The sequence below is a fragment of the Kockovaella imperatae genome (genome assembly GCF_002102565.1).
Source record: "Kockovaella imperatae strain NRRL Y-17943 chromosome Unknown BD324scaffold_8, whole genome shotgun sequence".
In the NCBI taxonomy this organism is placed as follows: domain Eukaryota; kingdom Fungi; phylum Basidiomycota; class Tremellomycetes; order Tremellales; family Cuniculitremaceae; genus Kockovaella; species Kockovaella imperatae.
The window spans coordinates 299,805-320,032 of record NW_019028948.1 but is presented as its reverse complement, the minus strand read 5'-3'; the positions used below and the strand labels follow the sequence as shown (position 1 = coordinate 320,032).

General features: G+C 52.5%; 10 protein-coding genes across 10 annotated transcripts; 2 read left to right on the top strand and 8 right to left on the bottom strand.

The window, feature by feature from the left end:
• Nucleotides 1-801: 801 nt before the first annotated feature.
• BD324DRAFT_628324 (hypothetical protein) lies at nucleotides 802-3,919 on the bottom strand. Its single transcript, XM_022016116.1, has 5 exons — nucleotides 3,574-3,919; nucleotides 2,218-2,611; nucleotides 2,060-2,142; nucleotides 1,132-2,005; nucleotides 802-1,080 (listed from the first exon to the last, which is right to left on the bottom strand). The coding sequence occupies exons 1-5, from the start codon at nucleotides 3,578-3,580 to the stop codon at nucleotides 1,059-1,061; spliced, it is 1,380 nt and encodes a 459-aa protein (XP_021870435.1). The 5' UTR covers nucleotides 3,581-3,919; the 3' UTR covers nucleotides 802-1,058.
• A 61-nt stretch (nucleotides 3,920-3,980) lies between these two features.
• BD324DRAFT_628321 (hypothetical protein) lies at nucleotides 3,981-5,158 on the bottom strand. The gene has a single exon (XM_022016115.1). It carries the CDS (start codon nucleotides 5,037-5,039, stop codon nucleotides 4,230-4,232), a length of 810 nt encoding a protein of 269 aa, XP_021870434.1. The 5' UTR covers nucleotides 5,040-5,158; the 3' UTR covers nucleotides 3,981-4,229.
• Nucleotides 5,133-6,518, bottom strand: BD324DRAFT_580937 (kinase-like domain-containing protein; the record flags this gene model as incomplete). Its single annotated transcript, XM_022013473.1, has 8 exons — nucleotides 5,133-5,265; nucleotides 5,378-5,551; nucleotides 5,609-5,727; nucleotides 5,788-5,898; nucleotides 5,955-6,115; nucleotides 6,171-6,261; nucleotides 6,317-6,398; nucleotides 6,439-6,518. 8 exons carry the CDS (start codon nucleotides 6,516-6,518, stop codon nucleotides 5,133-5,135), a joined length of 951 nt encoding a protein of 316 aa, XP_021870433.1.
• A 2,252-nt stretch (nucleotides 6,519-8,770) lies between these two features.
• On the bottom strand, nucleotides 8,771-9,528 carry BD324DRAFT_651571 (rhamnose mutarotase; the record flags this gene model as incomplete). Its single annotated transcript, XM_022018356.1, has 4 exons — nucleotides 8,771-8,875; nucleotides 9,048-9,178; nucleotides 9,263-9,320; nucleotides 9,400-9,528. 4 exons carry the CDS (start codon nucleotides 9,526-9,528, stop codon nucleotides 8,771-8,773), a joined length of 423 nt encoding a protein of 140 aa, XP_021870432.1.
• A 273-nt stretch (nucleotides 9,529-9,801) lies between these two features.
• On the top strand, nucleotides 9,802-10,815 carry BD324DRAFT_651570 (hypothetical protein; the record flags this gene model as incomplete). The annotated part of the gene is made up of 5 exons (XM_022018355.1): nucleotides 9,802-9,832; nucleotides 9,912-10,113; nucleotides 10,172-10,329; nucleotides 10,400-10,578; nucleotides 10,654-10,815. The coding sequence occupies 5 exons, from the start codon at nucleotides 9,802-9,804 to the stop codon at nucleotides 10,813-10,815; spliced, it is 732 nt and encodes a 243-aa protein (XP_021870431.1).
• Nucleotides 10,816-11,574: 759 nt separating this feature from the next.
• Nucleotides 11,575-13,443, top strand: BD324DRAFT_651569 (cyclin-domain-containing protein; the record flags this gene model as incomplete). The annotated part of the gene is made up of 2 exons (XM_022018354.1): nucleotides 11,575-12,649; nucleotides 12,701-13,443. 2 exons carry the CDS (start codon nucleotides 11,575-11,577, stop codon nucleotides 13,441-13,443), a joined length of 1,818 nt encoding a protein of 605 aa, XP_021870430.1.
• Nucleotides 13,444-13,559: 116 nt separating this feature from the next.
• BD324DRAFT_488818 (hypothetical protein) lies at nucleotides 13,560-16,001 on the bottom strand. The gene is made up of 6 exons (XM_022012925.1): nucleotides 15,653-16,001; nucleotides 14,900-15,594; nucleotides 14,695-14,840; nucleotides 14,521-14,639; nucleotides 14,318-14,459; nucleotides 13,560-14,265 (listed from the first exon to the last, which is right to left on the bottom strand). The coding sequence occupies exons 1-6, from the start codon at nucleotides 15,815-15,817 to the stop codon at nucleotides 13,715-13,717; spliced, it is 1,818 nt and encodes a 605-aa protein (XP_021870429.1). The 5' UTR covers nucleotides 15,818-16,001; the 3' UTR covers nucleotides 13,560-13,714.
• An 87-nt stretch (nucleotides 16,002-16,088) lies between these two features.
• BD324DRAFT_628298 (hypothetical protein) lies at nucleotides 16,089-16,936 on the bottom strand. The gene is made up of 2 exons (XM_022016114.1): nucleotides 16,686-16,936; nucleotides 16,089-16,625 (listed from the first exon to the last, which is right to left on the bottom strand). The coding sequence occupies exons 1-2, from the start codon at nucleotides 16,866-16,868 to the stop codon at nucleotides 16,287-16,289; spliced, it is 522 nt and encodes a 173-aa protein (XP_021870428.1). The 5' UTR covers nucleotides 16,869-16,936; the 3' UTR covers nucleotides 16,089-16,286.
• Nucleotides 16,937-17,067: 131 nt separating this feature from the next.
• BD324DRAFT_628296 (hypothetical protein) lies at nucleotides 17,068-17,865 on the bottom strand. The gene is made up of 2 exons (XM_022016113.1): nucleotides 17,628-17,865; nucleotides 17,068-17,550 (listed from the first exon to the last, which is right to left on the bottom strand). Exons 1-2 carry the CDS (start codon nucleotides 17,817-17,819, stop codon nucleotides 17,188-17,190), a joined length of 555 nt encoding a protein of 184 aa, XP_021870427.1. The 5' UTR covers nucleotides 17,820-17,865; the 3' UTR covers nucleotides 17,068-17,187.
• BD324DRAFT_628294 (Alpha/Beta hydrolase protein) lies at nucleotides 17,866-20,225 on the bottom strand. The gene is made up of 7 exons (XM_022016112.1): nucleotides 19,229-20,225; nucleotides 19,099-19,177; nucleotides 18,876-19,050; nucleotides 18,699-18,831; nucleotides 18,341-18,647; nucleotides 18,186-18,276; nucleotides 17,866-18,134 (listed from the first exon to the last, which is right to left on the bottom strand). The coding sequence occupies exons 1-7, from the start codon at nucleotides 20,103-20,105 to the stop codon at nucleotides 18,105-18,107; spliced, it is 1,692 nt and encodes a 563-aa protein (XP_021870426.1). The 5' UTR covers nucleotides 20,106-20,225; the 3' UTR covers nucleotides 17,866-18,104.
• Nucleotides 20,226-20,228: the final 3 nt, after the last annotated feature.

Below are 20,228 nucleotides of genomic sequence, written 5' to 3'. Positions count from 1 at the left end.
CAACCTCGCTGCATTGTATCTCGCTTTAGGGATGATGAAGCTGGAGGACTTTTGGCGTCACTTGGGATGGGGTGACAAGGATACATTTGTGGGTGTACAGTACAGTCGTTCTGCGCCAGTTGGCGCACGTAGTAGTCCTTTTCGTCCAGGGACCTCTCAAGACGCTGACTTGACTTGACTTGATCATCTACAGAGATACGCTTTCTATATCCTCGGATTGGAATATCAAGGAGCCCCTAGAGTTCCTTCTGTTGTCGGCTCACATCCACGAGACGAGCAGGGACTGACAAAGACAAATGAACCAATCTGCGGTCTGGCAAGTGAGTCGGAAATAATAAAAGTATTCAATGTGGCGACGCCTCACTGACCCGCGTCGTCGTTGTCAGACCTCCATTGGTCGCTCACACCTATATCCAAGGTGCACGATACTACGTACCGACCAAAACCAGCCTTCTTACATGCCAACGTGCTCAAGATACATCATGGGGTAACATATGAAGACTTCCTCTCTCGAGTCGTCAGACCTCTGTTCGATTCCTCTGATGATACCGCTCATCTCGTATGGACACCATCGAGGTTTGACATGTGCTTGCGATATGATCAACTCGGTCCGTTGGGCGATACGCCCTCGGGTCGAATCGCTAGAGAAGGCCAAGCCTTGCTGGAGATGGAGTTGGAAGATGCGTGGAAGGACCAGCAAAGGGATCTTCTTTCATCTGACGATCTGCGACTTGTCTCTGAGATCAGGAGGCTAGGCAGAAACCTGGTGGACATTGCCGATGGGAGAGGAAGCAAATTGAGTGAATTTCACGCATTACATGCAAGAGCCAGCCAGTAGAATGCACGACGCTATCTATACTTTTGAAAGCGCGCAGACCGTGTATGAGCTGCGAGACGCCTTTGATGGCTCGAAAAGGAGCATGTAATTATATGAATCGAATCCCAAACCCATGCAGACTTGCCATCCAGGCCCGTCAGTCTGTTTGCCAAATCCCAGAAACCAGCTCGGGTCTGAATACGATCGGATCCACCGAAATTGACCGTCGCGTGATCAAGTTCTATCGTCTGATCGAGTGATACCTGAATCACATTGTCAGATCAGTGGTTCACTGACGAAACGCCAAAACTCACCCTGGTGGAATCTCGGTGGGTCCATCACCCTCCTGCTCCCCTTCGTCCTCTGGTACACTTCCATAATCAGTGTGTTGGTACACTCCACCGCTCGACGATCTCCTGACGTTTCCATCATCCTGTGATCCATCGGCGCTGTTTCGTTGGGGTGCACGACCAGCTCCGTCTGAGTCCTCGTATCCGTTCGAAGGTCTCCCTCTTGCCCGTTCCGCCGCTGCCTCGCGTTGCTTGGCAATAGCAGATTGGCTCATACCCGCTGCACCGACCAGAGGAGGCACAGCCGAGGCACTGCCTTGAGCTCCTCCAGGTGACATGGCGGATGTCGATCTAGAATAGTTGGAAGGGTTCGACTGCGCGTATGGGTCACGAGAATCGTAACCTTGATGCGCTGCGTATCCCGCAGCGGCTCCGCCACCTGCCATTCCCGCAGCCACCCCATATCCACCATCTTGCCCGCCTCCGCCTCCGTAGCCGTAGTTTGGGTTTGTCATGTAATTCCTGGCATCTGGGAATTGCATGGAAGCGGGGTGCTGAGCCGAGTATGGGTCGTAATTCTGCTCCGGCGATCCATGACCGTGATGGTGTGCAGCAGCAGCGGCTCCAAGACCAGCAGCACCGGCACCTGCGGCGGCCGCTCCATATGGGAATGGGTCTACTCGAGGCCCAGACGGGGCAATGGGACTTCCGACATTAGGAACCGAGGGTTCGATGAGATCGATGGGATCGTTGACAGAATGCCGGTTGGCAGGAGCAAACGTCTTTTCGTCAAATGCATCCTCTCTCCTCTTGCGACGGAGCAGGAAAAAAAGGAGGAGCCCAAGGAGAGCCAAAGCGGCGACACCGCCCACGACTCCGCCGACGATAGCTCCAATGTCTAGAGAATTATGGTCAGTACGATTCAGACTCGACGGGATACGCTGAGACCCACCCGTATGTGAACTGGCCTTTCCGCCGTGATCGGCGTTTCGGGTAGAAGATGCGGAAGAAGCCGAAGAAGATGACGAGATTGTCCTGAATTTTTTTGGTTGTCTGTCAGCAATCATGACATGAAGGGCAGGGGAGGCTTTGGGTCATGTGTGAACTCACGATGAAGATGAGTATGCACTTGATGAGAAGGTTGATGATGACGTGCTCGATGCGATGAAGGAGGTCGAAGATGAAGATGCAGAGCTAGAGGATGAGGATGAGGCGGACGAAGAAGATGAAGAGACTGCTGAAGAGCTTGTGATGCTCGATGAGGCAGAGCTCGATGTTGAGGATGACGACGAAGACGAGGAGGACGGAATGAATGAGGAGGATAAAGACGAGGATGTGGAAGTGGAGGATGTTGAGGAGGTAGTGGATGTTGAAGTCGAAGAGGAGGTGGACGTAGTAGAAGTTGAGGAAAGGGTGGTAGAGGTGGAAGAGGTAGTCGACGTAGAGGTGGACGACAGCACACTCGTGCTTGACTGTTGAGCTGGTCCTCCGGGTCCGGCAGGAGCTGAAGATCGCCGATCGTCAATTTCAGAGGCGGATGAGGTGGACATGGTAGTTGAAAAGGAAGAAGAAGTGGGGGTGTCGGAGGAGGAGGATGAGGGAGCGGTCAAGGAAGAGGAGGCGAGAGAAGGAGTGGTAGATGATGTAGAGGACGAAATGGTGGATAGATGTCAAGTGGTCGAGTCCGCAGTGCGTAGTGTAGTGTGAGTGGTTCGGTTGTGTGTAAATTTTAGGGGGACAGTGAATATGGGGGTGGGCGGGGTATTGGTCGTTGGCGTTGATCCGAATAGTATGGATGGGAAGGAATGGTAGATAAATTGTCAGCTCGCAGTCGATGAGAGGGGTGACAAGGAACGCAAGTTTAAAGAGGAGAAATGATGATCTACAGAGAACGAAATGGACGATGGTATACGGTCAGATCTACCTGATAGATGGTGGTGTGGAGTAGTAGCTGTGGTGGTATATGGTATTGAGTATGTGGTACGAGTGGAGGGGGAAGCAGCCCAGCTCAGCCTATAACGGCCCGAAGCAGTGTCGGTTTTTTTCCTAATAAAAATTTAATATCGCACGCCGACCTCGCCGCTCAGGCAACTGAGAGGGGGGGGCAAAGGTGCGGAGGGGCGATATATGATCGACTATGGCTAATGGTACCGGGGCGGAGGGGCCGCACAGCTTGGGAAGAGACAAGAGAAGCACTGCCGGGGTGGGTGGGTGATAGCATGTGCGTTTTAGAGGAGATCGGTCCGGGATAGGGAAGAGAGAGGGGCGAGAGGCAGGGAGGTAGAGGGGGAGAGGAGGTTTGATGCTATATCTGGATCTCGTAGATCTCTCTTCGTTTTTCACAGCATCATCATCGTCATGTATAGGTAGATGGGCGTATCATGACGAGACAGAAGGAGATAAGATCCCTCAACAGGGTCCTCCAGCATAGGCATAAAAATGGGATGTAGCATCTTTCAGACTCACGATTCATCCTTGAATTTTTGCTTGTTGGGGAACCGAAAGCCGAGCGTAGGATTCAGACGAGAGAGTCTTGAGTGTTTTTGTGTGGTTGTGTGTGAGACAGAGAGAGAGAGTGTGTGTACGTGTGGGAAGTTGACGCCGGTATCACCCAAGAGAGAGTGTATCTGAACAGGTTATTGAGATGTGGAATGAAGATGAGACGATGTGAGATTGTAATGTCCAAAAGCAAGGTTGAGGCAGACAGGCAGCAAGCCAGCAAGCAGCAGCACGCAGCGGCGGCCGGCGCGGGGGGGGGGGCTGCGAGAGGAAAGCTGCGAAAATGAGTGTGCACCCCTCGAAATTGAATCCAGAATAGGTTGATAACGTGTGTGGCTAATCCTTATTAGTATTTTCAAGAGATTCCTAATCAGGGCTGCCACTATTACTGCATCCGGTGACTGGGCGTCAATGTAGCGGAGATCGCCGACACACTATACCAGACTGTAGCCTGCTTGGCGTCGAATGACGAAATAGGGTGGGTGGGTGGCTACGGGATGGCGTTCTACTCATTTGGTTATAGATCTGCAAGATCCCCATATGACATTACTATGTCTGATGACACTGTGACGATGACACAAAACTATGACAAACCCCAGCCACACACACTTGACATGTCTGTTCTAGTCATAAGGCAAATCATCCAGTTCCCCAGGTTCCCGCTGATAATCATCCGCTCTGGGTCGTTTATAATCTCGATAGTGGGCATGTCCTCCAGATACATCTCCGGGGCGTTTGATTCCTGCTGCTGCACCTCCTCCCCCTCCTGGAAGGGACAAAGGTCCAGGGGGTGGTGGTGGCGGCGGTGGCGGACCTTTCCAGTGCATCCCCGGAGACCCATGCATTCCAGGTGGACCATGTTGTCCGTATCCTTGATTCCCATGATTCGGTCGATTCCCACGATGTTGATGCTGACCACTGTGACCGCTATATCCTGATCGGGGACCTGGTGCCAGGTTGAATGGAGCAGGGGGTATAACCTTGGATCCAGCAAGATTGAAGGGAGGAGCGGGAACTTTGGCTGGTAAACCATGACGCGGGGGACCATGCGTTGATGATCCATTGAGGAGTCCACTTGGACCAGATGGAGGACCGTCAAGCCCTTGCCCAGGTGGACCAGCGTGCTGACCCATTCCGTTCATCGGGCGTCCTCCATACGGATTCATACCCGAAGCACCATGGGGCTGAGACTGCTGAGGCGGGCGACCGTACGGTCGAGGTCCATTGAACGAGCCATTCGCGTGGTTTGGTGGAATTCCGCCATTCGGTCCACCGTATCCTGCCTGACGACTCTGCTGCGAAGCCGGATGCAGCCCAGGCGGTCGGAACGCCTGTTGATGCTGTTGCGGCTGTTGATGGAAATGACGTGCAGGCATTCGATGAGCTTGTTGATGAACACCAGGTGATCCATGATGATCGTGACGCATTGTCATCTCATGGGAAGATTGAACACCCAGCTCGGTCCTGAACGGTGTTATCAGCTTCCCCTTTGGATCACAGTCGCTCGCGACTCGGTTCCACCAGACTCACTTGTCGACAGTCGCTGGTAATGGAGTCACCCAAAACCACGGATGGTCCAACGCCTGATCAGCCGTGATTCGCTGAACAGGATCAAGGCAAAGCATCTGTCTCAACAAATGCGAAGAACACTCGTCCATGCTGCACGTGCGCATACAACGTCAGCAAGCACAATTCCCTTGTAGTGGAGATCAGAGCATGAACCCACCCCCAACGTTTGGCCATATCCATGATTGGTTCTCCAAGATGTAACAAGTCCCATCGTCTACCTTGCATCTCAGGGTAACCAGGCAGATCTTGCCATCCGGGAAACGTCTCGTCATTGAGGGGTCCACAATGCTCAAGAATCAATGGGAGTTGTCCATCATCCGTTTGACCCTTGGCCGCGAGGATCGGTTCACGGTGAAACATTTCGCCGAGAATGCACCTGTTGACATGTCATCAGAATCCATGTCCACATTGGATCCCCCGGCACATTACTCACCCCATGGACCACATGTCGACGGCGGGACCATAGTGTGTATCACCCAGTAGGAGCTCCGGCGCACGATACCATCTCGTCACCACCATGTTGGTATATTCATTCATGGTGTGCGGAGGCAGCTGATCATGCTGATGATCACCAGCGCCAGCGCCAACCAGACCGTTGGGAGCCGGCATTACAGGTCCCGATCCAGTCCATGATCGTGCAAGGCCGAAATCCGCAATCATCACTTGGCCGCGTTTATCCACGAGAATATTGGCAGTTTTTATATCGCGATGGATGATGTTGTTCTGATTCAAGAACATGAGCACGGCGCGCAGCGAGGACTTTCTCTCCCCCAGCTCACCTCGTGGATGTACGCCAACCCCTCAAGCATCTGCTTCATGATCAACTTGACGATCGACACAGTAGGCTTGAACTGTTGATTGCCAAGCAGGCCACAGAGATCATGGTCCATGAAGGGGAAAACCATGAAAATATCCTGACGTGCAGACTTTTCCTTGTTCTCTGCAGACGAAGTAAGCGTCGCAGCCCATTGCTCCAGCTTGTCTGCGGCACCCACTCGGATTGACCACCATGTCGAGAATGGGAACGACATTTGGATGCGAAAGACTCTTCAAGATCTTGATCTCCCGAATGGTAGTGGTAGACACCTTGGAATGCAGTGTGAGCCAATGATCTGCTCAGCCTGTGAGACAGAAAACCTACACCATCACGAGGGTTATGAGTCAAGAGTTGTTTGAGAGCCACAGCTCGCTTCGTGACGATCTGGATCCCTTTGGTGACGACACTATCTGGATCAGAATCGTTCAACCAGCTGTCCGACTCACCCAAACGTCCCTTCACCGAGCTTCAAGCCAAGGTCATAGGCTTTGAGGTTGGTGCATCCTACGAATCGCGGACCAGCCATGTCGCCTGACATTGGCGGGTACGCCTTGAGCTCTGAGGCGGGCGATCGACGTTGATAGACTGCAGAGATTCGATTTTGGCCCATGGATGGCTCAGGCTTGACGACGTTTTTGATTGGTGAAGGTGGTCTGGTGGAGGGGAGAATAACATCAGGGTTAGGTGGAGGAGGCGCCTGATCACGTTCAAATGCCTGAGCTTCAGCTTGAGCCGGGGCTGTTTCCCCAGCATAAGGGTTGACGATGGTTGGTACCCTCTCGTTGGTCCGAGGTGGAGGCGTGAAATCAGGAGGAGCCGGGGGTGTTTCGGTGGGCGGAGGAGGAGTCGGAGGTGTATCAGTCGGCGGCATAGGTCCACCTGGTCGATATGACAATCTCAACTTTCGAGGTTTGAATGATCCACTGGTCCCAGATTCAGGATCCGATCCATTGGGAGAAGGAGGTATTTTAGGATCTCTTTCTCTAGAGGTAACGGAGGGGAATCCGATTCGAGTTTGAGAAGACTCACCGAAATCATCGTATTTCGATACAGATTTCGGAGGCGAGAGGGAAGGAGTACGAGGTCGAGACGATTCATCGTGATCAATTTGACCCTCTTCATGCGAGTCTATCGCTTCGCCGTCTTCGGCGTCAGCGGGATGGCGTGAAGGCAAACCTGCGCCAGTCTGCTTGCCGTTGATGCTGGATTGATCGTCCTGGTGATTCCGTGGTACACCGTTCTCCCGGCTCTTCCCTTCACGGTCCAGAGGTGATCGCCCTGCTCCAATCCCACGTTGTGTGCCATTCCCATTTCGCTCATGAGAGACCCCAGAGGACCGTGTGGCATCCTCCTGCCGTCTGTATCCGCCATCGCCGTCTTCATCACCACCATGAGCTCGATGCGAGTTTCCCCTCCTCCCATCCCACCTGTCATTCTCTTCCGACCCGTACTTCACTGGCATCCCCCTTCTAGAGCTGTCATCAAAAGCATCGTACCCTCTTGACCTTGACCTCTTCCTCGGCGGACGATCATCAGGAGCGTATCGGTCGTACCTGTCCCTATCGCTTCCTCTCCCTCCACCACCAGCACCAGCAGCACCAACACCAGCACCAACACCTCTGTCCTCTCGCCGACGACTTCCATCCCTATCCTTTTCATCCATACCGTAGCGTTCGCGATTGTATGTATTCCATTCGTCCCTATATCCATGACTTCCTCTCTTGTCGCGCGGGTCATCGTATCGCGATTCATCCCTTCTAGCCCGGTGATCAGGTCTATCCATCGATGAGCGCCGTCCACCGAAAGACGTTGTGAAGCTCGTAGGGTGATCACTGTCCCTCGCCCTTTCCTTTTCACGTTCCCTAGATCGAGGTCGAGGCGGAAGACTCGTATCGACTTTCGAAGGGCTCGAGTCTCGTGCATTGCCAGAGAATCCAGAAACATGATGCCGCGCCGTATCACCTCGTGAGGGCTGCGAATGAGGCTTTCGAGGCGACACACTGCGTAGGGGTGATCGATCTAATGGATTTTGCCAGGCTGCTGAACCTTTAGAAGGCCCCGCGCGGTCGCGGTCGCGGTCACGATCACGATCACGATCACGGTCGGACGAGTAGCTTAATGACGCCGAAGGTCTCGGAGGGAGGTTTGAAGGGAAGGATTGACGCGCCTGTGGTCTTGAAGAGGAGGAAGAGGGGGACGGTTCCATAGGATAGTCGAGGACTTCTCCATCTTCGTATTCACCTTGACCGTGGTGTCTTACAGAAGGGGTTGTATTGGACATGGTGACAAGTGGGGGAGAGGATCCTCGGATGTCGGTGCGCAGAAGTAATCCTGAGCTAATGGTGTGCTCCTGACATCATGTTCTTTTGTGAGGGATATTGCAGGAGATGGGATGGTTGGGCGTGCTCCTATGTTGCAGGGTTTACCGGCTGTCCCAAGGTGGGTCCCAAAAACAAAGGACGGATATGCTCAACACCGCTTGATCCAAAGCTTCCCCCGTCAACGACTCCTTGCTCCTAGTTCGTAGTGAGACGAGAGAGTTGACGGCTCCTCCAGTTCAATTCACTCAATTGTTGATGGATGATCTTTTGTCCCATACTGAAGTGGCATCTCACGGCCGGAAATCAATAGTGGCTAAATTTGCTTCCGCCGCTCGAGGAGGGGGTCGTCCACGGCACAGAGTAGGATAGCGAGCGCAGCGACAAAGTGTGTAAAAACAGGATTCAATATCACAAATGCTAGATGTTTTGACACTTCTGAATAGTCGCCTCGCTAGTCTTATCCCTCCATTCTAAAGACCTCCTCGGCTCCTGACCACCAGCCTTTGGGATCTTCAGAGCCAGTAGCACCCGGTATGAAACTCTCTTGCATTCCGTCAGTCATCTGTAGAGCACCGAGTCAGCTGTGCGTCAAGGGACTTCATATGAGGCAGAATGGTGCCGCACGGCAGTCGAGCGATTCTGCGTGCGCGTAAATGATCCACACTCCCCGACTCCCGAGTCCTCTCCCAAAGGCCGCGATTTTGTTCGATGATCTCGGGTGACCCTTCACTCACCTTCCACCACCTCCTGGTTGCTTCATTCTCTGAGATTTCCTGCATCTTCTTTCTGAATTCTGCGTGTGGACCGACGTATCGCATATGAGCAATCAACAAGCTGAGCGGTTCAAAGTAGTGGATCGAGTAATCTATCCGACGGACACGAGAAGAAGGAGCGTGTCAGGCTCGTCCCATAACACATTGCCTCCACCTGTTCGTCGTCCCATACTCACCCACGACATTGGCCTTTCTCAATGCTCCTAGCACTTCTGGCCACACTTCCGCATGGACCTAAGGAGAGAAAAGGAGGTTTTCCCGGTCAGCTTTGAATGAAAGGGGTAAAGTGTCGCTGCTGCTCCATCGTACATACCCTTTTGTATTCGTCCAATGCCTCTGGCTTGACTTTAATGACTTGACACATGCGTCTCCCTTCATCTGTCCGAGGGAGCTGAGGCATCTGTAGGACTGGACTGGATGCGTTGGCAGTGTTGGTCTCCATTGTACAGCAAGAATGTCTGATGAGGTGAGGTAAGGATGCGACCGAGAAGGGGGAGGGGAATTGGAGCCCGATCGCTGAGTTCTGGGATTTCGGTTATTCCACCGACCAGTCCCTGAAATGCGGGGTTGAGATACCCCACACATCTGAATGAATCCAATGGATGGATGGACATCTTGGGACAGATGGATGGTACAAGGATCAATGGCATTGGCAGTAGTCAAGTAAGGGATCTCTCACACAAGAGGGGACTGTGCTAGAGGACTGTCTCTGACGATGGCTTACCCCAATATCAACTCTATCCCTGGTATATCTTTCCCCATCTCTTTGTTTTTTGGTTTTCTCAGTCGCCTGTTGCGGACCCAGGAAGCTGATCACGTAGCTAGGTACTCAGCAACGAAACCTCGGACCAGTGACGGAAGCTCTTCTTCCGCTAGTAGAGGAGCTACTGGCTGTATACTCCGACTCTGAGGTGACCCCGCGGGTTTTGGAATTGGCATCGCACCCTTACACTCACATCCTATCCTGGGCGAAGAGATGGCCCTCAGTCGAATGGTGGGGTTCAGCAAGGGATACAGAGCAGATCAGGTGAGGAAGGCGCGAGAGGCAGTCATGGTATGAGATGATCCTTGCTCATATATCTCAGGGACATTGAAGCCGTGCTCGGATCTACACCTACTGATGATCGGCCTCCGTCGAATCTCCGACATCCTATCCGATTGGATATTCAATCTGAAAGCGATTGGACGAATCTGCGAGCCCTGTTGGATGGACAGTCTATACAGCTAGGTGGAGTGATCATGCGTGGGTGGGGTGCTGCCGCCTGCGGCTGGAATGAAATGATCAGGTAAATTGAACCTGATTGCGTTTTCAGTCAATTTGATCCACTGTTGTCCTCTCGGCGTCCCGGAAGAGATTTTCAAGCATCTCTCCGGTGACATCTCCTCGAGCGACGTGGACGAGTCATTGCTTCACTCAAGCTCGAGCTGGGTAGCGGCATATGGACCGTGGAAGAATGATGATGGGACGTACAAGTCAGATGCAGACAAGGCAGTGAGTCATAGTTTACACCTCCGGGGGGGAGAGAACATAGATTCAGGCTTGCTGAAATCCGCCCCTGTGCTCCAGTTTGAAGAATCGCACATACGTTCTTCTGACCCGTCACTTGGACTGCGGAGCATTCAATCCATCACGAGTATGGCTGAGAGGCATGGATTCATAGAGGACAAAAGGGTGAAAATGCCCGCCGGGAACGTGTTTGTAGTCTGGCGAAGGCGAGTGGTGGTATGAGCTAAAAAAGATTCTCGTATCGCCCATCTCACCATCGCACTGGCAGAATCTGCATATACTCTACTTGATACTCCATACTATGCTGCCTACTCGGAGTAGACCATCTTACACCTCTCTTCCATTCTCTCTCAGGGGAACTAGTTGTTGTTAGTTCGGCCTCGGGAATTCGCCACAACTGCCGAAAGCATCTATCTCTCTTGGGTTTTTCCAAAGCGCACGTTTCACGCCACAACTCGATGAAGAGCAGCAGCAGGAGGATGATGATCTCACACTTGACAAGCTTTCAGCCGATCATCCAACGGGGAGGTGGTTCCATATCATCAGGATCCTATCGCTCTCACACACACGCTACTATACTCTCTCTGCCCGCTCATCATCAGCTCGCCCGCTTGTCTGATAGCGAAGGGGATCGACCCTTCCCGGGGAAACAGGCCGGTCCCGCTTTTCTTTTTCGTTTTTTTCAATTCAATGGGATCCTCAACATAACAACAATCTCTCCAATCATCATCATCATCCTACTACTATTCGGATCGACGTTTGAAATCTCGAGATCCAAACCCCTCATGGGACACGCCTCACTAGAGAAACAGAGACACTAGCCATCTCTGACCGCCAGCTTTTGCATTTGACACTTGGAGAGACTTGGGACCATCCTCCTGCGCCGGGGGTGAAATCGAGGTCCGCGTTTTAGGCACGCACGCACCTTCTTGTCTCTCTCTCTCTCGTGAGGGTTTGACTCGATAGGAACACACTTGCAGCATGTCCTCCCTCACAAGATCATCTTCAGTATCCAAATCTGGTCTCATTTCCAGCAATGGCAGTAGGACACCGAGTCATGGACCTGTAGATGGTGATGCTCAAGCTCAAGCCTCGGAATCATCAATAGAGCCTGAATCCGAAGCTGGACCATCGAGATCCACACGGAGACCCAGTTCACATCATCCACACATCCATTCTCGAACATCATCTTCCTCTAATCATGCTGCTGCTGAACCCTCTGCCGCATCATCATCAACATCATCACCATCATCACCTCGTCATCATCAACATCAACATCAACAACAACAACAACAACAACATCATCATCAACAACATCATCGACCCGCTTCCCCAGATACTGCTTTGACCCGACAACCTTCTCCTCCCAGACCACTTACCCCTCACTTGGACTTGGCAACATTTCCAACCCCTACACTCCTACGTCTACTTGCTAATCTTCTGCAACAGATAGCTCTGGCCAACGATCAGCTGAGACCAGACTTTGAGGACCTTCAGAGTATAGAGGAAGAAGATACATTAGCTTCTCTCGCCTCCACTCCAGGGGGTAACAGCAGCGGAGGAGGAGGAGGAGGCGGAGGCGGCGGACCTGGAGGAGGAGGACCTCATGACGATGCTGCTTCATCCACTTCTAAAACATCTTCGTCTCAAGCTCAACACCCGTCACCTACTACTGCTTTGTTCTCCGATGCGACTTCAACCGCAGAGAATCAGCCTGCTTCCCTCGAACCGCATCACTACGGACCCTTATTTACGGCCTCCAAAACGAGCCTATCTTACCCTTCGTCCCTGCTGTCTTTCCACGCTCGACACATCCCATCCATCACCATTGAGGCGTACCTTTTGCGTATCCTCAAGTACTGTCCAACCACTAATGAGGTCTTCCTCGGTCTCTTGGTCTACTTTGATCGAATGAGCAGGTTAGGCACCCCAGGAGGCGTAGGGGGCGAATCCGCGGGAGCTAGAAGGGGAATAGGAAGAGGATTCGCCATTGACAGTTACAATATTCACCGATTGGTCATTGCCGGCGTCACAGTGGCCAGCAAGTTCTTCTCGGGTGAGTCTGAGATGATGATCATGAAAACGCCAGAAGCTTATAGCGACCCAGATGTCTTCTATACAAACTCGCGATACGCTAAAGTCGGAGGTCTACCACCACACGAGTTGAATCAATTAGAACTTCAGTTCCTCCTCCTTAACGATTTTAGACTCGTCATACCGATCGAAGAAATGCAACGGTACGGTGACCGACTCTTGGGGTATTGGGAAGGGAGAGAAGCCGAAATTGGAGTAGACAGTGTGGACCACAGTCCGAAGGAGACAAAGGTCAAGACGCCAGCCAGCGAAAGCAAGACCACACACACGGAGAGCACTACCTCAACGGCAGCGTCGACTGCCGCGGAGGCAGTAGTCAAGACTGAAGATGCTGCCCCTTCTTCCTCTACACAGTCACAGGACGATATCAAGATGGAAATTGACCCAGCTTCGTCGTCCTCGTCGTCAGATCCAACCGATCAAAGCTCGTCAAAAGTGGGAGCTTCATCGGTTCAAGCAGACTCATCTGTGGCTTCGACAGCTGGAGCTACGACAACCGCTTCAGCCTCCGCAACCTCTTCGACTCCTCGAGATTCAAGTACACCAGCTTCTCGTCCGAGGGAACGAGAAAGATTGGTCAATTTCGCACCTGTACCCAGTGCATCTACCACGACGACGGCCACACAACCAATCACTGCACCGGCCGAGTCTCATGGGTTATCATCAGGTGTTCCTGAATGGGTCAGGACAGGTGGAGACGACGCCATGGGAGGAGTGATGGGCAGCGGACGCATGACGAGCCCAATGAGGGAGTGAGGGGGGTTTGAGCGAGGAGGAGACCGAGTGCACCGGGCAAACAACAAACATATCCATAGGTTATGCTGGTCGTGCTGTGTGACGCAACTCATTGATCGAACGGAAGCCACTCGAGATCATTGATTAGAATCTCGATAGAAACATACATAAAGCTGATATAGCATGCAGCTTTGTACGAATGAGTACAGTACACCGCGGAACGCGGTTCAAAACGACATGTTAAAGCAAGAAAAGATGGACTTGGATATTTGTTTTCTCCAAGCAAACACTCTCACATCAATTCCTCGATCGCACTCGTAGCCTCATCGGCAGGATGAATCTCCTGACCCAGTTTCGATTTCTTAAGCTTCGCTTTGCCTGCTAAGGATCGAGGGCCTCCACCTCCAAGCGCCGAAGAGGAGGAGGGTGATGATGATGTTGTTGATGTTGATGGCTTGGATCGAGAGACCTTTCTTTTTGGGGCTGTCGATAACGTCGCACTGGGAGGTTTGTCCGAGATCCCAGCCGATGCTGCCGGCATACTCGTCACGCTCTCTTCTCCATCTCCGACCTCTGAGCCTTCATCTTCAACAGCTGGCGTCACAATGTTGGTCGTGATCGTCGTCGCCGTTGGAGCGGGGATCGATTCGAGAGCAGCTACACTTGGTGCAGATGTGGACTCTGCCGAAGCTGGGCGTTTGGGATCCACCGCGAATGGCAAGTCGGAAGCTGGGATGGAATTGAGCGCAGCAGCAGCCTTGGCTTCTTTTCGTTGATTGTCTTTCGCCTCTTTATCTGCCTCCTTGTCTGCTTGAATAAGAGCAGCAAGTTGACTCGGAGGACCTGGAGCAGAATCAGGCATCGAACGGAAGATACCAATCTGTCGCCTGCTCACCCTTATTCCACGTCTTGAACTTGAGAATCCCCCCACCTATGCCTTGAAAGCCGCGTTCAATCAAAGTCCACGATCGGACAGCTTCTTTCCTCGGAAAAGGTCCGACATCACCGCCATTGTTCTGCATGAAGAATGTGGTGACCTGAAAAGGCCAGTCAGACGATGACGTGATTTGGATGCAGGAATAGCAGGACATAGCTCACTCTTGGAAAGTTGCTCAGGGTGAGCTTTGGCGTAACGATCGGTTTCTGAAATACTGGGAAGCCCAAGACTTGAGGATCTGCAAGTATGAACGGAGGTGGAGACGCTCTCGGAGTGGAGTCTAAGTAGGAATCCTCAGCGAATGATTGGACGATACATAGACCATACTGACTCACCATTGGCAATGAATGGCTCGGGAGATCCCATGCTGGCCGGGGTCGCATCCCCAGTCTGATGACCTGTAGATGCTTGACCCGCGGGTACTTGAATGGATCCGTTGGGCATGAATGTTCCACCTTCGATCCAAGGCACTGCCATGCCTCTGAATAGAGAATAAGCATCCATCCGAGCCCCGGCACGGAGGGCGTCCGTGATACTCACTTTTTCAGACCCTTACGCCACGCTTTACCTGGCCCTTCTGTCGTCTTCTTCTTGTGACTCCTCTTTGGCCTCACAGGCTGAACCATGTGGAGTTCATCGCCTTCGTCCATCGCGTCAGGATAACCAGACTTGATATCTCGATCTGCAATAGAGCTCCCATCATCCATGTCCACATCATCGTCTGCTCCCCATCCCGTCATTCGACCCTCAGACTGCTGACCGAACGACGATCGCCGACCATTTCCATAGCTGTCTTCTCCGTACCCTCTTTCCCGCTCAGGGGGACCATGATGAGATGCACCCGCTGCGGACGGTTGGAGCCAGTCGTAAGATTTCCGATGAGATGCAGGGAGGCTAGGTTCTTCCAGATGCGATTTGGTATTGTGACTTCCTTTACGTCTACTACGGGGCGAAGAAGCATGAGATTTTGTTCGAGAGGATCTAGCTTTCTTCGATGGGGGAGGTCCAGATCCGGACACATCGTCTTCCTCGTCAGAAGAGTAAGCCATACGTTCGGCCATACTTGGTCGGTTATGAAATCCAAGTTTGAGAGTGATGGGTGGTGGAGGTGAAAGGGAAGATCGAGGCGATCCAGCTCGTCGACTTGACTGCCCTCCTCCAGATTGCCGAGGGCGAGAGCTGGAACTACTGGCAGTGTTGGTATCGTTCATGAGATGATTGATGCTCGGTCGCAGCTACCATCATTCGTCAAGTAAAGAAAATGAGAGGAGAGAAAGTGCGTGTGTCACTCACGGTCAATTTGACTCTTGGTGCATCTGCATGAGACGATGAACGCGGCTTGATGGGAGAAGCACTGGCTCGACCTCCATGCCGAGTGTTATGGCGCCCTGGGTCACGCTCAATGACGTTCAGTTCGTCCTCAGAGGACGAGTAGTCCCGTGTGGAATTGTGCGACATGTCGTCGTGTGTGGAGGCAGGGTAGGGGGCCAGTGGAGGACTGATCGACGCAAAGGGGTTGCTGCCTGACGATGATCGAAATGAGATATCCAGCGAAAGTTTCCAGCCCCGTAAGTCGGACGTTGAGGATGAATGGGACAGGGAGAGACTGAGAGACAGAGAGGAAGAGAGGAAGAGCCACGAGGTTGACAGATTCACCCGGATTATAAAGGGCGCTGCTGAAAGACTGGTGGCAGTTGGCACTCTATCCAGATGGCCGGTGAGAGATAGTGTGAGAGATACAGCGTAGACTATCTGCGGTACCCGACCAAGCGGAGAGGCCATGAGTGGTCCGCTGTGACAGGATATGCATGGAGTCTTGCACATGATGCTCTGTCACAGCTGCAGTCTACTTTTACACTGCTCCTTTCTCAAGAAGATGAACTGGGTTGTCCCGTCCCGTTGTCTAGCTGGCTTGCAGTGTCTCGCCTCACAGCTTCGTTCGGCCTGAGTCTATAGAAAGAGCAGCGATCGAACAGGCCCAAGCCCCAACATAGCTTATAAACCTCCATAGATGTTTCCTCTCCCAAGTTATGATCAACTGATTTATCAATTCCCCCTTGGCTTCAATTTCCTTTGGTCCAGCTCTCGAGAATGCCAAGAGCTGACTGTTGATAGCGGGTAGATGTTGACCAAGGGTCAGAGGAGCGAGTAAGAGCAAGAATCCAGCGCTCGTAAATGCTATCTGGCGGATAATCCGGTCGGGGTGATAATAAGACGTTGTGAAAGCCATAATTATCGAGATGTTCGCGATGAGGACGATAGGAATCTAGAAAGAAGGTGAGAGAGCGGTCAGCACTAGTGAAGGAATGAGGCAGACACAATCTACTGCTGCTCTGGGAAGGAAGGACGCAAAAAGTCCAACTCGGTTGGCAGGCGTCAGACCCGCCGTGTTCTTGATTCGGCCCGTTGCTAGTGGTACGATTCCTCTTTGCTGATCCGCGAGAGCTCCAAAGAAGATATAAGAGGTAGTCGCTGACGTGATCGCGAGGATTGTCTTGTGCCAGTCCATGATGTATGTTTCTGATGTAGATGGGTGAAAGAGCAACGTCCTCAAGTAGTGCTCACCATAGGATGACAGAGAGCGGGCGGGCGGGCGGGCGGGCGGGGATAGGAGTGTAATCCCCGCAGGGTCGGTCTCCATGACGCCTTGTTGCTGCAGACCCGGATCCTTGGCTCAGATCTACTGACCTGACAGTAACAATATCATCGGGGTGAGCGGAAAGGATGCACGAGAGCCTGGTGCATAACACGGCATACTAGAAGCCATAAGGACATGGACATCCCTGCATGAGTTCCGCCTAAGCAAGCCCTCTTGAACCGTTTATAGACTAAGGCAAAACGACCCGCTTGACCTCTCCAATGGCTCCCTGACCATCCAATACCAACGCTGCGAAAGCAAAGATCCAAGCCCCTGCATAACTCAGATACCGGTTGATATGTTTCTTCTCCCAAAGCTTGATGAGCATCTCGATCCTATCCTGTTTATCCTCGATATTCTTCTGAGATGATCGATAGATGCTGAATAATTCACTATTGATCTTTGTGATACCTTGACCAAACGTCAGAGGGGCGAGGAGGAACGCAGCCAAACCAGAGACAAAGCTCAGTCGTCGGATGAGTTGATTAGGATGGGTATAAGCTGATGTGAACGAGAGGATGACGGAGAGGTAAGAACATGCTATGATCGGTGTCTGGAGTCCGGAAGGAGACAGCGGATCAAGATCAGCCCATCTATGTCAATCATAAGACCTTTGAATCCCCTACTCACCCCTGCTCTGGGCAGATAGTTGGCAAAAAAGCCCACTTGAGTTACTGGAGAGCAGTGGACAGGTCTTCCCACTCTACCCGTGATGAGCGGTATGACACCCCGTTGCTGATCCGCCAGTACGCCAAAGAAAACATAAGACGTAAGTCCAGCGGAGCCAGCGAGGAGCAATCGCTCGCGAGTGATGGAAGTCATGATGCTGAGTGCTGCCAGGTAGTGTGGACTTGAAAAATCAGCAGTACAGGGCGTGGTGAGGCGGAAGGGAGCCCATGGCCCCGCCGCTCCGAATATCAACTCCGAAGTGGCTCGCACCGAGATCCGTCGGAAGACTCAGACTGTCCTTGCCCGATGCTACACTGACTCTTTGGGTGTGTCAAAGACTTGTGTCTACGATGCCAGTCTTTCTATGACATGCTACGTGCACCGATTCTGAAAGTACAACCGATGCAAAACCCCCCTATACCCAAGAAAATGCAATGCTCAGAAACCCTGTTCTGCAAGGTAATCGGACTGGGCCATTTTCATCAGCATGGAGATTGCTCGGCAAGCATGAACCCTCACGATCTCCAAGTAGAAAGTGGCCGGCTTGAAGGATATTGGTTTTCCCGCCCAGTCCGCAATGGCATATCGGATCGTATTGACCCATCCGACTCTACCAGGTGTTGTCATTCAGCTTGGGGTCCTCTTCTCGTCTTGTCTCGTCTCTGACGACTCACAGATCCAAGTGATTCACGCCCATCAGAGTACCTCTGTATTCTCCCCATTTCGCACTTTCCACACTGACAAGTCCGTCGTTTGGACCCTCCTTTGCCATGATGACAGTATGGGGGTATCTGAAGGTGTCCAGCAGACCCGGATCAAAGGACGCTCCCCATGAATAATACTTGACTTGAGGGCTGTCCAAGACTTCAGAATTGAACTGAGCCATCGACTTGGTGCCTAGAGCATTGAATGCTGACCCGTCACCGCCAGCTGGCAGCTTGAGAGCTTCCACTACTGCCAACAAGGAGGGCAGTCGCTCGCCTTGATGGGGGGCTCAGCGTATTCTCTGGAAGGCACGATAGGGACACTCACGACCTATCAGGTTGTCAATGACGTGATCCGCAAAAGCCGAGCCCCGATGTGGTGTGGCGATGGTTGTCAGGCTGGACACCACAAAGTTCTTGGGTTTCAATGAAGAGATGAGGTACCGACAGTCCAGACCGCCCTGAAGACAAATCAGGCTCACGCAGGATTACCACCTTCACCCACCATACTATGACCGATGAGGTTTACTTCACGATCAGGAAAGTTACTGGAGATCATCTCTTCCAAAGCTGCCGCTCGATCCGCAATGGACCCAGTGGCCGGTACTCGTCCGATCAATACTTCCACCCCGTTAGCTTCTAGCACCTCGCGTATGCCTCGCCAGTGGGAGACCTGGAATCTGAAAAGTGCTTCAGGATGAAACTCGCATAGCATACATCTTACTCACGGCGGGAGGGATGCAGGACCTATGTAGTCGAATCCGAGGAGGCCATGGCAGAATACGATAGGATTCTTCGGCGTGCGATCTCATCCACATAATTCAGAGGAGGCAGTGCAAGGAATTGCTCGCGACTCACACTTTTTCTGGATCCCCTCCTTCTCCTCTTCGACCGTTGCTGCCTGATCGTCCTCCGTGACCAATCTATCGACTTTGCCTTTATTTTTCCCCCACCAGCTTGATGGCCACCAATCGTCACTGGCTGGACTCGTGCTGAAGTTTCGCCGAGCGCCAGTGGAATCATATGCTGAACGTCCAGAGATTCCTGGTATACCTAACGAAGGCAGATTGGGAAGTTGAGGAAGCTGAGGGAGCTGGAATTTAGGCAGGTAGGACGAAATATCATTTGCAGGTTTGTCAGGCGTCGATAAGAGGTCTGTGATAGTTCGCTGGAGATACAGCGAAGGCGCCTGAGAGTCTATAGATCCTCTTGACTCGTCATCTGGGGGTAGCCCATCGGAATCGAGGTCGGGAAACGATCCGTCATTCCACATTGGCGCGGCTCTCTGCCATGCCGTCGAGCTTTCACCATGTTGGACCAGATCTGAAACTGCTCGCCGCGTGTTGGGATCCGCCGAGGCGTGCGATAGACTCGCAGTTGGTAACGTCGATCTGGTCAGCTGTGAGAGGAGTTGGGGTCGAGGCATGAAGGAAGGATGATGAGCACGTGGAGGAAGAGCGATAGGGGATGGTCGTTCGAATGGAGATCCAAGGGATGCAGCGGCTTTTGGCCCTGGTAACGGCGTCGCCAATGCATCTTCGATCGCGTTCGAGATCGACTCTGGAGGCAGCTCCATGCCATTTCCATTGGGCTGTCGTCCATCGTTATCGTCGTGTGACATCGTTTCTGCCCTTTGTTTACCCTTTGCAATGGTCGGATCTCGAAACGTGGAGGACATTATATTGACAGTATGAAGGGAGCGAACAGCACGCACGACTTGACTTTTCGCGAACATAAGGCAGCTGACCTTTAAAGCGCAGGTCCACCTGAGCTAGCGTCTGCTCATCGTCGCTGCCACCGTCGTGGTCGTTGTAAGAATAAGTAGTGGCAACGAGAGAGAAGGATGAACGAAGATCAA